The sequence below is a fragment of the Aptenodytes forsteri genome, unplaced genomic scaffold (assembly GCF_000699145.1).
Source record: "Aptenodytes forsteri isolate BGI_AS27 unplaced genomic scaffold, ASM69914v1 Scaffold126, whole genome shotgun sequence".
Classification (NCBI taxonomy): Eukaryota; Metazoa; Chordata; class Aves; order Sphenisciformes; family Spheniscidae; genus Aptenodytes; species Aptenodytes forsteri.
Window position 1 is genome coordinate 1,773,055 of NW_008794599.1, and position 13,434 is coordinate 1,786,488.

General features: G+C 51.1%; 1 protein-coding gene across 1 annotated transcript in view; it reads left to right on the forward strand.

Annotated features, from left to right (window-relative positions):
• Positions 1-10,408: 10,408 nt before the first annotated feature.
• KIRREL3 (kin of IRRE like 3 (Drosophila)) overlaps positions 10,409-13,434 on the forward strand; it is a 147,275-nt gene continuing 144,249 nt past the window's right edge. Inside the window, exon 1 of the mRNA XM_009273008.1 lies at positions 10,409-10,511. Coding sequence (XP_009271283.1) covers positions 10,409-10,511 — 103 coding nt within the window. The remainder of the gene's footprint in view (positions 10,512-13,434) is intronic.

Sequence of the window (13,434 nt, forward strand, 5' to 3'; positions counted from 1 at the left end):
TCAATTTCCCTTCAGCGTTGCTTTCTGAAGGACCCCGGTTGCACAGTGAAGGCAAATCCCACACTAGCAAATTCATTATTAACGTTGTTGTTACTGACATTATTAAGTTAGTGCCTGGCAGTCCCAATTATGGGCTGAGATCCTGTTGTGCTAGGGGGCTTGTTTCCCATATAACTCCTCTTCCGTCAGTTGCGGGTCCTTTATCTTCGGCTAATTCTGCACCCCAGAATTTCTCTCCTTCTTCAGTCCACGTGTTCCCAGGGAGAGTATTTTCCCCTGCCTATTGTTCTTTCCCCAGAAGACCAGAGGATGAGGTTCCCATGCAGATAATGCGCCCGGAGACGTTTATTCCACTCCACTGCAATGGAGTTAATAGTCTCTGTGCGTTTAATACCTGCCTAAAATTCATCTTCATTTTGCGCTAGGGTGAGGAAACCAAGGGAAGTGGCTTTGCTTTCACCCTCAGAGCGGGTTCCTGCAGGTTGGAAGTTAACGGGACATGAACGAGGCAGCACACCCGGTGCAGGGCTTTGCACCATCCCAGCCTTCAGCGTGAGCTTCTCTGATGCCAACCGTTTCCGACTCTCTCTGTACCTGCCATAGCAGGGCTCCCATCTTCCCAGGGGGCACGGTCACAGTGGGAACACACGTAAATAATACGAGTAATCACGCTGTCGGTAGACTTGGTGATTAGTCTGTAGAGGCCGGGGTTAATTTGGAAACAGGCAGGGGGGAAGGACGCTCTCCTCTGCCCATCTCGTGGTTTGCCTCCAGGACGCTAATGTATCTGCCCCCCTCGGCTGCCTTTACACTAACAGGCTTCCCCGATGCTGACAGGGTCGGCTCCGTCGGAGAGCTAAGCCTGCCCAGCACTGCCTGCCGGAAAACCCCGCGTTAGGTAGACTGATGGCTCAAGAGTGTGTTGTACTTATTAAGTGGAACAGACTATTTTCATTAAGAGATGCTGACATTATTAAGGCCAGTTAAATGTCTCCTGGAGATGGTGTGCCGCGTGCGTGCTCTGTACAGCATGTTCTCCAGTTTGGCTGGGACACCCGAAATTCATCCATCAGCCCTCGACTCATTTCTGCCCGTTATCCCTCAGCTGCCGAGTTTCATTTGGACAGTCCTCCTCTCTTCCTCCTCTAATGCAGTTCCAGGGACTCAGGTGGATTGAGAGCCGGGGACTGAGAGACTTTCATTATTCACATTGCGTGCACCTGAAAATGGCATTGCCTGCTGGCTTCCAAATTGCATACATTAAATACAATGCATTAAACCTCCGGAATATGGAAATATCCAGGGAGGGCTTCAGATTTAAGACATTACCCAGTGGAGTCCCAATTTTAGAGACTAGCGAGTTCAGTTAATAGAAGGCCGCATTGTTGGTGCGGAGCCAGGGAGGAGAGGGGGAAACTGGCTGCAGTGGGGTGGAAGGAGGGAAGCCAGATGGGGTCCCGGTCGAAGAGGAGTTGCTGCGTGGGATCCTGGCGGAGAGGAAGAGTCGGGCTGGATTAAAATGCTGCAAAAACCAGGCTTCATCCCCTGCCCGGCCATATGTTCTGTCGGCTTTTGTGTTGGGCATCTCCTGTGATGTTAGATGTTGCCGAGAGCGGGCTGAGGGGGTCCGAGCTGTGCAAAGTCCTCGGCTAACCCTGTGCGTCAGAGCTGGTGGTGAGATGCTGGGCTGGGCATGCAAAAGACCCACTTTTCCCCCCCTGTTCTGCTTGGGCACCGCATTAAGTTCATACGTGGCTTATTCACCCTTCGTGAAAAGTGGAGCTCGTTACTCTGCACGCAATAACGTTTCTCCGGCTGAGGAGTGCTCAGGGAGTGCTAAACACTGTCCCTTTGGCCCTTCTCGGTGCCTCACCATCATTGAGCAATTAAATGTTGACAATGGGAGGTTGTTGCTGTTTTGTAGGTGGGGAAACTGAGGCAGAGCAAGGAAAATAACTCCTCGTCCGAGGTCAAGAGCCTCAGTAGCAGAGCACGGAGCAAAACACAGGCAACTTGCGTTCCCCATATGGAAATCGGGTTGGGCTTTATACCCGCCACTCATCTGCCCCAGTTATCTCAGCGTTATTCACTGTGTTACTTTTAACGACATGCCAGTATCTCCCTGAAACACATATTTTTTCATTAAAGACGGCAAAAACGAAGCAGGAGCGCTGCCATTCAGATAAGATGTTCAAACTGCCTTTGGATTGATGTAGCCCATTTCACCGCTCACTTGTGATGGATCTCTCTGTGCCTTGCAAGCTTCACGAATGGATTTCACAACCGCCACGCACGCAGACCCACCTGCAGTCCCTTGGAGAGGCTTCCTCCTCAGGTCCCACGCTGCGGCTTTCTCTGGGCCACATTGTACAACAGCGCAGCCGTGCGGGTCAGGAAATGAATGAGGGGAAAATATTGAGTTTCAACGGGGAATTTAATTAACCGGGATTTGATTTAGATAGTGGATTTCCACTTCTGTGATTAGAAAAGCACTGCGGGGTCTTTGGTGACCAATAGTGATCGAGACTTTGATTTAAGATTTCATCTTGAGAGAGGAGCCCTGGATAATTTAGCAGCCCTTAGCAAGAGGCACCTGTGGCTCAGAAGAGTACAGCAGTTTCCAGCAGCACTGAGGGGGGCTCCCATTGAAAAAATAATGGCTAACCTTTGTCTTGTTGGCGAAACCTGGCTGTTTCTTGCTTGACCTCCACCACAGGGCCCCTAAGCAAAGCAGAAGGGTGCCTCTGCTTCTAAACAGACCCTTTTCGCCAAGGAAAAAGCCTCCTGTCCCCAACGCTTCTCGTTCAGAGAGAGGCCAAATCCGAATCCAGATTTTCTCCTCACCTCCGGGTTGTTCCAGTCTTGGGTTTTGTTTTCGCTCCATCTCTAGCTGAGCTGCCAAGTTTCACCCGGTCAGTGTGTTTCCCATCTCCTGGCTGAAAGAGCATCCCACAGCGCCGCCTCCCGCTCCCCCACACCACCCTGGGCTCCCACATTAATTGAATAGTATATTTTAATGCCAGGCCTGGCAGCTTGCTCTAAGTGGTTGTAAACAGGGAGTCTTACATAAAAGGAGAGACTCAAACATAAAATTTTATGGCTTAATACTAGCAATTAGAGGGGGACACGGGTATATTTTGGAGCAAAGGTTCCTGCTCCCTCTCTTTAGAGGGTCTGCTTTATTTGCACGGCATTTCTGGATGCTTCCCCTCCCTTGGCAGCGTTATCCCCGCCTTATTGCATGCCTGGATCCGGCCCTGGGGATGCCCGGGGCAGCGCAGGTGGCGGCGGCCGGGCGCACCTGGCTGCGAGGGAGGACGAGCCCGGCGCGCGGCGGCAGTCGGGAGCTTGGCAGGAGGAGGCAAGCGGCAGCAGATGCAGACTGTCAAACGGAGCAGATGCCTCATTAGCCACAGCGCCACGCAGCAACAGCCCAGCAACAGCCCAGCTGTGCGGAGGGGGCGGCCGGCAGCCCTTGTTCGCGAAATGAAGTTGTTGAGCGCTCGCTCTTGCTCGCCTCTCTCTGCTTCTCCCCGTATCCTTCTCCTCCCTTCCCCACACCGCTGTCCTCGGCTTGTGCAACAGCTCCTTTGCACCCTTCCTCCCCACGGCCACCGCATCCCCGTTGCAACCACCCCAATTTATCCCCCCAAGCATCGTCCCTCGTCGCATGGAGGGGGAGACATGAGGGGAAAAGGGCTGGGAGCCAAATAGTGATCCATTCCTGCCAGCACCCGACAGAGTGGGTCCCCACGGGAGGAGGAGCAGCTTTTCAGGAGCGTTGTTGGGTGGCCGGGGGGTTTGGCACTGAGCGTGTCATCTCTGACCTTATTTCACTGCGAGCTGGATACTCGAGTGAGAGCCATCGCTCATCGGCTTAAACAAAGTGTAGTACAAGACAATTCAATTAACTGCGAGCGGAAGTCAATAGCGCGGCTCGGTTTGCGTGGTGCTTGCCGAGCCAGGGGAAATCAAACCGCTGCGCTGGCACCTGTCGGCCAAGGGCTGCGATCCCGGTGTGGGAGAAAGGGACGCTGGAGAGAAAACCACCTCCTGGAGCTTCCCCCGCAGCGAAGAGGCAGAGGGATGCTGGAGCCTGGGTTTCTCCGTAGCCAGCTGCACCCCAGGCCATCTCCTGGGATAAAACGGAGGAAAGGGGAAGATCTGAATGATGTTATTAGTGAGGGAGAGCCAGGTGGAGGGTCAAAACTGTACTTCTGATGAAGATAGGTAGGCGAGACGGTGGCAGTGGGATTTTCTGGGGAAACAGCTCCTCATTTCTGGACAGCAGGCCTGGGACAGATCCTTGCTGAGCCGATATTATCCATCCGGACCTCACAGTCCTGGCAGCTGGCACTGCTCTCCATTTCTGTTCATTAGCTCACGCCAGCCAGCAAGCAGGCTGGGGCTCCCCAAGCTTTGTCACCTCGCTTTTGAGCACTATCTGCCTTCTCTCTTTACAGACCCACTTCTCTTAACAAACCACTGGAAACGCGCAAAGATCGTCTGATTTCACATCTCCGTCCTCTGCCCATCCTTGTATTCTCCTGCGTCTCCCCTGAGCTTCTCCGACGATTCCCCCTCCAATGTACTTGTAATGCTATTCCCGTGTTTCCTGGGGTTTGCTTGTGTTTGACGAAAAGACCTCATCATTCCAGATTTGTCTTGCGTGAGCTATCACAGGATTAGCGAACTGGAAATCTTTCAGAGTTTTCTTTCAGAAGCTAGTCCCTCGGGAGCATTGCTTTAGTAAGTGATTTTTCTGTTCTAGCCCAAGGAATTGGATCTGCATCCGGTAGCCAAATTGAATTCATTCGGGCAAGGTTAAGAGCCATTTGATACAGTTTTAGATTAGGTGAAGGCGGCCATATATATTTCATATTCTGCACTAACTGCTGCACAGTTACCAGGGATGGGCCTGCATAGTGCTTATTGACTGCTCCCCGGTGATCCCCTGTTACAAATGGATGTTGCTAAACAGGGGAATGGATCCTAAATCTTTCCCTGCTGAAAGGTAATGGAAATAAGATAGAGCGGTAGGCAAAGGGAATGGCTTGACACTTAATAAAAGGTTGGTGTGGCTGTCGGGGCGGTTGTGGGCAGCCGGCGAGAGCTTTCCCCTCGGGTGAGGGGGGTCTCTTTGCATTTGTCCCGTTGGCTTGAGTTCTTTCCAAGAGCTATGCAGGACTGCGTGGGTCCCTTATAGAAAAGTATTGCTGTAGTCAACAGCGTGGTCCCGAGCATCGCTGCTGTGTTGCCGTAGTAACACAGTGGTGTTTGGGATCCTTCGTGCGGTACGCTCACCTTCCTGGGCTTGCAAATAGCTGAAGTAAACCGACATAGGTTTGCGTATGCCGGTGAGGGAAGGCTGCTTTGTGTCAGCCGAACACTTAATAAAGGGTTGGGTGGCTGTCGGGGCGGTTGTGGGCAGCCGGCGAGAGCTTTCCCCTCGGGTGAGGGGGGTCTCTTTGCATTTGTCCCGTTGGCTTGAGTTCTTTCCAAGAGCTATGCAGGACTGCGTGGGACCCTTATAGAAAAGTATTGCTGTAGTCAACAGCGTGGTCCCGAGCATCGCTGCTGTGTTGCCGTAGTAACACAGTGGTGTTTGGGATCCTTCGTGCGGTACGCTCACCTTCCTGGGCTTGCAAATAGCTGAAGTAAACCGACATAGGTTTACGTATGCCGATGAGGGAAGGCTGCTTTGTGTCAGCCGAGAATATAGACGTGGGTTTGAATAGAGGGACAAATGAGTTTCTCTGTTTTCTTAAGGTAAGCCAATCCATAATCGTAGTGATGCTTGAAATGCTCATGTGCAATTGCCATCTGCTCCCCGCTGGAACGATCTCAAGGGCGGTATCCCCTGGGGCTGGAGCCCTTCTTCTGTACGCTTGGCCCGTTGCAGGAAAAAAGGGAAAAGAAATTGCTCTGAGGTCTGCAGAGAGCTACTGCTCAGGCTGTGAGCCGTGTACGAAGACACAGGGGTCTGGGCGTCTCTGGGGTAGCACCCTATGCGTCCATTTACAGCCATGGAAAGCCGGGGGAGAAGTCTCTCTCGCCAGTGCAGGAGAGCTTATATAGAGCAGTGCCCTGTGCACAGGTTTTAGCACAAGCCGCACTGAGCCCGGCTGATGAAAAAGGACTTTGAAAAAGAAGCAAGTTATATTTAGGATAACCAAAAGTCCCTTTTGAAGGATCCTAAGGCAAAGGACAGTCAAGGCCCATAAAATTCTGTACTTATTCACAAATCTTGCCAATACTGAAGAGCATCAGTCCCATGATGTTTATCGCTTTTCTAAAGGCCCCGGCTCCTGGAGTCACGACATGAAACGAGGAATTCAGCTTTTCTTGCCTTTTGACTGTTTGGTCTTTACTGTAGCAGGGAAAATTTGGAAAACACAACCTTTACGTTCTGCAGAGCCAGGGAGCAAAAAAAAAAAGGACATAGAAGTAGTCTGCTATTTATTTCTACTTCTAAAAAATCTCATAGTTTCTTTTTTTGAAAGCACCTCGGTCTCTCACGCCTTTTTTAACTGCTTGGAGTGGCGGTGTGTAAATAATAACAGGGTTTAGGCCTTTTTGTGCATCCTCTGAGCTGCTCCTTAAACTGCTAGAAACAAGGCAAAGAAGAAGCAGGGAAAGAAAAAGGTGCCTAGAGATCTGGTGGACCACAAGACGAGCACAGGTCCTCTCCTAGGAGTGAAGGGGTGCAAAGCGAGAATGCTTGAACCGAACCCTTGTGTCACATGAAGAGAGCTCTTCAAAGCAGGAGATAGCGGAGGAGTGCTCTTCGGCTTTGTGGCAGCAGAAGCAGCTCTAGAAACGGTGTTCGGTGTCAATTCCCACTCCACGTTGTCCGTAGGACATTTGTCAAGGCTGTTCTGGGTGGTTTTGCTAACCGGAGTCCTGGGAGTCGTAGACCTGCAACTGTGTGAAGTTGCATCAAGAGACATCTCTGCTTCGCCCCCGGACAAAGCGAGGGATGAGAGGGACAGGTCGTCACAGCGGGAGGATGCAGGGCACTGCCACAAGTGGCTGCGGATTGCCGCAGGAGGTGACATTCAAGCACCCCTTTATCTGTCTTTTGTCAGTAGAAGCCTTCTTCCTCCTCCGCCTCCGCTTACGTTCATCACCCAAACTGCCACTGTGAAATTTGGGTTTTGCTTGATGCTTCCTCTGTGACTAGCATCACCTTACCTTGCTGTGCCTCCCCTTCCCGGTGCTGAGTCCACGGACTTAGCCTCCTCCCATGGGGCTTTCACATCTCATTTTCCTGGCCATAAACCTGTTTCTCCCCATTTTCCCCATGTATTTACCCTCGTGTTTAAATGGCCATAGGACTGGTGGGGAAAATGGACAGTCTCGTTCTTGTTTGAACCAGGGAGAAAGCATTCTCCCTATTCACAATCCCTCCTCAAAAAATTCCTCTGTCGTCGTTGTTTGGTTTGTTTTTTTAATAAAACAGTTCAAAACTACAAGGTTTTTTTTATTTTGGTTAGAAATGAGTGCAATCCAGGTAGAAAGCGTGGGGGATTTTCCAACCTAAAAAGAAAAAATAGAGAAGGAAGCGTGGAGGAAACAAAGCTCAAATAATGCAGCACTATGAATCCCACTGAACTGGGAATTAAACACTGTTCTTTTTCAATTGTTTCCTCGGAGAAGACCAGCCACTGTGAACAGTCATGACAAATGTGTTTATATTGTTTGATGGAAATCTTCTAGTCAGTACTAAAATATAATATTGCGGGGCAGGATGGGGAGGCGAAGCTGTACATTTATCTGTCCTGAAAGCAAATAGCACACGTTAGGATTTACATGGATACAGGCATATCAGGACTTACTGGACAGTAGCCGCAGGTCTTTAATTTAGGGTATTTGATGGCTGTGTATCCAGTAGTGTAAATGCAAGGGAGAGCATTCCCCTGTTGGCATCTGCATAGACCACAGCGATAAATTCAGGATGAAACATCGCACTCGTCACTGTGATACCCTAAAGGGACGGCTGGGCATGGAGATGGAGAAGGATGTCTCACCAGGCAGGGCCGTGCGCTCCTCACCCCTGCCTTCGGCAGCAGAGGCATGGGCAGAAGCTGAGCCTGGCAGGAGCCTTGCTTCCTCCCAGAGCCGACCTGGACTCAGAAAAAAAACATTTTTGCTCCTCTTCAGAATTCATCCTTTTTTCCAGGGTCCCAATTTCATATCATTTTGAGGAGGAGGCAGGCTTTGGTGCTGACTCTGGATGTCTCCCTAGGCCAGCTTCAGAGGAGGCTGTGTCATCTGCAACCTTTCAAGGAACCCACAAGGGCTTAATTAAAAACTAAACTCGGGCACCGTTATTCAGATGAGACTGTCGGCTCCTCTGCTGACGGCAGCTCAAACTTGTCACTTTGCTCGTGCTGCAGATCTCTGCTGTAAGGTAGGAAATTTCAGCTGAGAGACAGGCCCCAGGCTGGTGTGGGCTGAGCCCTTCTGCCATAATCCTCAGGCTGGCAAGAGCGGGTTGGGGTGACAGCAGCATCCCTGTAAGGGCAGGGAGCAATCAATCAATGAGACTTCATTAAAAGAAGCATTGAAGGCAGTTGCTTGACAGAGCCAGTCTGCGGAGGTGACACAGACCTGACTCCAATCACTAGTACTTCAGGGAGAAGAAAAATCTGCATTTCCTAATCACGTTGCTTTGGTCAGAAGTCTCTTGTTTTCAGCTCCATTCTGGGCATTTGTATGCTTGGAAGGAAAAATGTAATATTAACCATTGCCTCCCATCACTGAGGAGTCAGCGGTGACATAAAAAGGAGCAACTACAGAGAGAGATGGTTTTGGGGGGATGTGAGAGACCCAGAGGAACGTGAAGTCAGAGAATGGCTTAAAAGCAGTATGGAAAATACAGCGTGTTAATGCAATGATAGTTTCTGATTCTCAGCAAAAACAGAAACCAGGTACTGAAAAGGTGAGTATTCCCAGCAAAAACAGAAAACCAGGCACTGAAAAAGGGGTATATTTGTGAAAGATGCTTATTCCTGTGTGCATGGCTACATGCCGTGTAAGGGGGGGGTGTGTGAGTATAGCACACACGTGGAAAGGGTGGTGTCTGCATGGAACGGGTGGTAGGCGGCTTCATGGAGGTGTCACGCCTGTATGATAAGAGGCAATGTCACGTGTGCACACCAGGAACACGTGTAGGATGTGTGTCCGCATGTGTTTTTGCATCCAGATAGATGGCAGCCTGCCTCTGGGCATGTTAGCGTCCATGTCTATACGTGGCACGGCGGCGATGCGGTGCGCGTCGCCTTCTCGCAGGCATGCGCTGTGCGGGCACGGGGACAGGCGTGTGGCATGCTCTTGCTGCACGCAGATGGCACGGCTGTTTGCACAGCAGGAGAAGCTACCCTGTGGAAGAGGTGGTCCTTGCCTGTCTCCTGGTAGAGGGGGAGCAGTTTAGGGACCGTGATCTCAACAGTAGCCACCGTCCTAGAGACCATGGTGAGGTTGTAGAGGCCATGGTGAGGTTGGTCCCCCTCTTGGCCCCATAAAAACACTGGATTTGCAGAAGGGTCCTTGTTCCCAGGAGTGTGTAGGCAACACTGTCCACACCGGCAAGGCTTTTATCTGCTAACTCTGGAACCCGTGGAGCAATGGGCAAAAGACACTGAGCTAAGTGTAAAGTGACAGCTAAATTTGGACTCTCTGGGGGAGGAAATAAGAAAAAACAAACACCAAAAAATGAGGCAAAAACCTTTGTGAAAAAATTGGCATCCTTAAAAAATGAGAGCAAGTGAGAGAAGAAAGGCCAAGAAAGAGATGAAACAGCTAAGGCAGAGAAAATAAAGTGAGAGTTTTATTTACTCCCTCAAAGAGCTGAGACCTGCCAGAGGACCTTTTGGGTAACTGATCTCAATTTTTCCATTTTGCGGCTGCCTGAACCCATGCTCCTACCCAGAGCTCAGTGCCACGCTGTCCTGAGGCACCCATGGGTGATGCTGGCATAGGCCTGCAGTGCTGGCACCGACACTGACGTTGGCAAGGGACGAAGGGCTTTGTGAGACTGTGCTCAGACACAGAGACACCCACATGGGTAAACTTGTTCCAGATTGAATTAGGACCGGGAAGGTGGATGCTGTGGCAGGTTGCGGAGCTGCCAACAGGAGTCCCCCATAAATGCAGGACGGAGGCATGGTGATGGTGTGCCGCTTCTGCCTGGGGTCCTCAGGAGATGCTGTAGGAGCTGGTCCCATCAAGAGGCCACCAGCAGTTCCCGCATCCCTCCGATTTCCAACACACAGTGCCCCTGTGCCAAGCAAATCCCACAACCATTTGCACAGAGGATTAGCTGTAGGGAGGTATTTTCTACATTATTTGTTGCTCAAATGGTGGAAACTAGGTTGGACCGTGCACAGGTGCTTCCAGAACAAGCATGAGAAAGGACATCCAGTACCACGTCCTGGTGAACGTGGTGGACAAGATAGACACCCAGAGCCGGAAAATTAGCAATCCTCCCTTGGTGGGTCCTGTCCAGGGTGATGTTGTGTGTGCACACACATCCTTGCCCCTCCAGCCTGCTGCTACTGCATCTCTTTCCAAGGAGATCCCAGCTGCTCTCAGCGCTCCATCTGCAGCCTTCAAACAGTTGCTGCAGGGGGGGGGAAATAAAAATAAAAAACTGAGTTCAAGGGGGGAGGGAAAAATAAGATAATAAAAAAAAAATCAGCTCTTCTGGCATCCCGTAAATCTCAATTTATTTGTCCCTTTCTTTTTATACAAGTGTGAAGGGAAGCAAAGCTGACGCATCTCCGCTGAGGGTGACGGTGTGTGGAGAGCCTCCCTGGGGACCCTTTCAACATAGCAGGGGACATTCAAGGCAAGATGCCTTCAGCCACCTGTGGCAAGGGGAAGCGGATTTGTTGATTTTAATTAAATTTTTTTCCTCAGGTGCTTTTGTGGTAGTGTTGATTCAGAGGTGATCTTTGCCCCGGGGGCGGAAGGTGCTGGAAGGTGCCCAGTGGGTGTGGGGTGCTCATTAGGCCCAGGTGCCAGCACTCAGCCACTTAGGGCCCTGAGGTAGCTCCTCCAGCCTGCTTCTGCTGCCATTCTCCTCTGCTTTGCTGAGGGAGAAGTTGCTCGGGGTGGCTGTGGCCATGTTGGGGGTGATATTTTGGTGAGGCGAGGAGACAAGATGGGCGCGGCGGTGAGGAGACAAGATGGGCGCTGCGGCAAGGAAACAAAGATGGCTGCCACGGCAGGGAGCTCCAGGTCTGTGTGACAGAGGACAGGTACTGCTCTCAGACCTTGCTACAAAATACTGTGTGGAAATACTGAGCGTCCTCCTTTTAAAAGCTTTCAAGGAAGGGTATTAATGTGTATTTTGCTGCAAAAGCCGTGTGGTCTCTCTGGTTTCCCCTGTCCTGAGGTGTGATGGTTGGGGCGATGCTGCCTCATGGCTGCCTGTCCTCAGGGGGGGGGTTGCTGGATGCAGGGGGGTATTTCAGCACACTTCCACCCCAGGGCTTGCTTGCAGGCTGCCAGAGTGGAAATACGTCTTGCAACCAGGCATCTCTTTTTGTGGCTTGTTGCTGAAGCTGCAGTGGAAGGGTTTTAGGGTTGTTTGGGGTTTTTTTTGGGGGGTTGGGGTTTTTTTTGCTGCTCAGAGGAGATGGCTCTAGTTTTCCTGAGCTCTTGGCGGGATTTGCTTAGGGGTTTGCCCTCTGTCCGCAGCATCTGGGTTTGATATGCCATGTAGCAGCAGAGAAGTGGGCTTTGGGTCACTTCCAACATCGGGTTGTCTTGCAGGATCGCAATGGTTTGCTGCAATTGTCTCTGTAGTCTCTCAAAAGCCTGGGCTCTTGTTGAGCATTGCTGCAGCTCCTTTGGTTGCATAGAGAAGGTTTTTTGCTGCTCAGGAGATGGCTCTAGTTTTCCTGAGCTCTTGGCGGGATTTGCTTAGGGGTTTGCCCTCTGTCCGCAGCATCTGGGTTTGATATGCCATGTAGCAGCAGAGAAGTGGGCTTTGGGTCACTTCCAACATCGGGTTGTCTTGCAGGATAGCAATGGTTTGCTGCAATTGTCTCTGTAGTCTCTCAAAAGCCTGGGCTCTTGTTGAGCATTGCTGCAAGTTTTCCTGAGCTCTTGGCGGGATTTGCTTAGGGGTTTGCCCTCTGTCCGCAGCATCTGGGTTTGATATGCCATGTAGCAGCAGAGAAGTGGGCTTTGGGTCACTTCCAACATCGGGTTGTCTTGCAGGATAGCAATGGTTTGCTGCAATTGTCTCTGTAGTCTCTCAAAAGCCTGGGCTCTTGTTGAGCATTGCTGCAGCTCCTTTGGTTGCATAGAGAAGGTTTGGGGGCATTGGAGGTTCGTGTGAGCACAGCTGAGAGCAGGCTGTGGCTGCTGCTTCCCATAGCCATGAGGGCACCAGCACTTCAGCTGCTTTGCAACATCTCCCATGCGCAGGGTGATGATGATGATGGCCTGGTAACTTTTTTCCCCCCACACAGCGGGAGCCGGTGAGGACTGTTTGATACCCCTCTTTCCCTCTCTTCCCACAGCGCTTGCATCTGAGTCTTCATTTTTCCTGGGCTAGGACATTTGCAACTTGTGAGCGGTAGTACAGCAGTAATTACACTCTCCATCACTTTCCCATCAAGAAGTAAATGGAAGAAAATCACATCCCAAAGTACCAGCACTGACCTTCATTTCAGAAGGTTAGTCACAGTCAGATGGGCTATAATCTAGCCCTAAATTTACCCAAGACCTTGCTGTTCCCTTGGGCTTATCATATGCTATAATGTGGGGCAGCTGCTTGTACTTGCAAGGCTGAGAGGGGAAGCATGAGTGCTGTGGGAGCCATTTTCTATAGGAGAAGGTGTCTGTGTGAGGAGAGGCTCGGGGTGGCTCTTTGGGGGCATGGGGGAAAAGCACGCTCTCTGCAACAGACAGTGCCTGCCCATGTGCTTGATTCTATTAGTGGCTTAGAGAGCAGGAAGGTACTGGGGTCCCCCTGAGGTCAGACATTTGAAGTTCATTAAACCTGTTCTCTTCTGTGGCCCAGCAGAGCTGTGACACTGCCTGTGTCTCCCTGAAATGTCATCTTTTCGCTATGTGGATTGATAAATTTCTTTCCTAAAACTTTCCCTAAGGTGTGATGCTTGACGTCACTTTAAAAGAACATACACTTCCTTCCCTCGATCCCATGTAGGTCTGAATGATGAAAATCCTCTGCCGGGGTTGGCAGTACCAAGACAAACCTCGGGAAAGGCCAGCACGTCTGTCCAGTTCCCTCCAACCTCTTTGTTGTTGCATGCAGATGTGTGTGCCGCTGCGTTGTGCCCTGACAAGTCCCACCAGCCTGCTGCTGGCTGCAGGGATGGGCATATTCCAGTTCCCCTGCCTGTAGCCTGGCCAGGGGTCCTCTGGGAATGTGGTCACTAGTTTGTTTCCCACCCT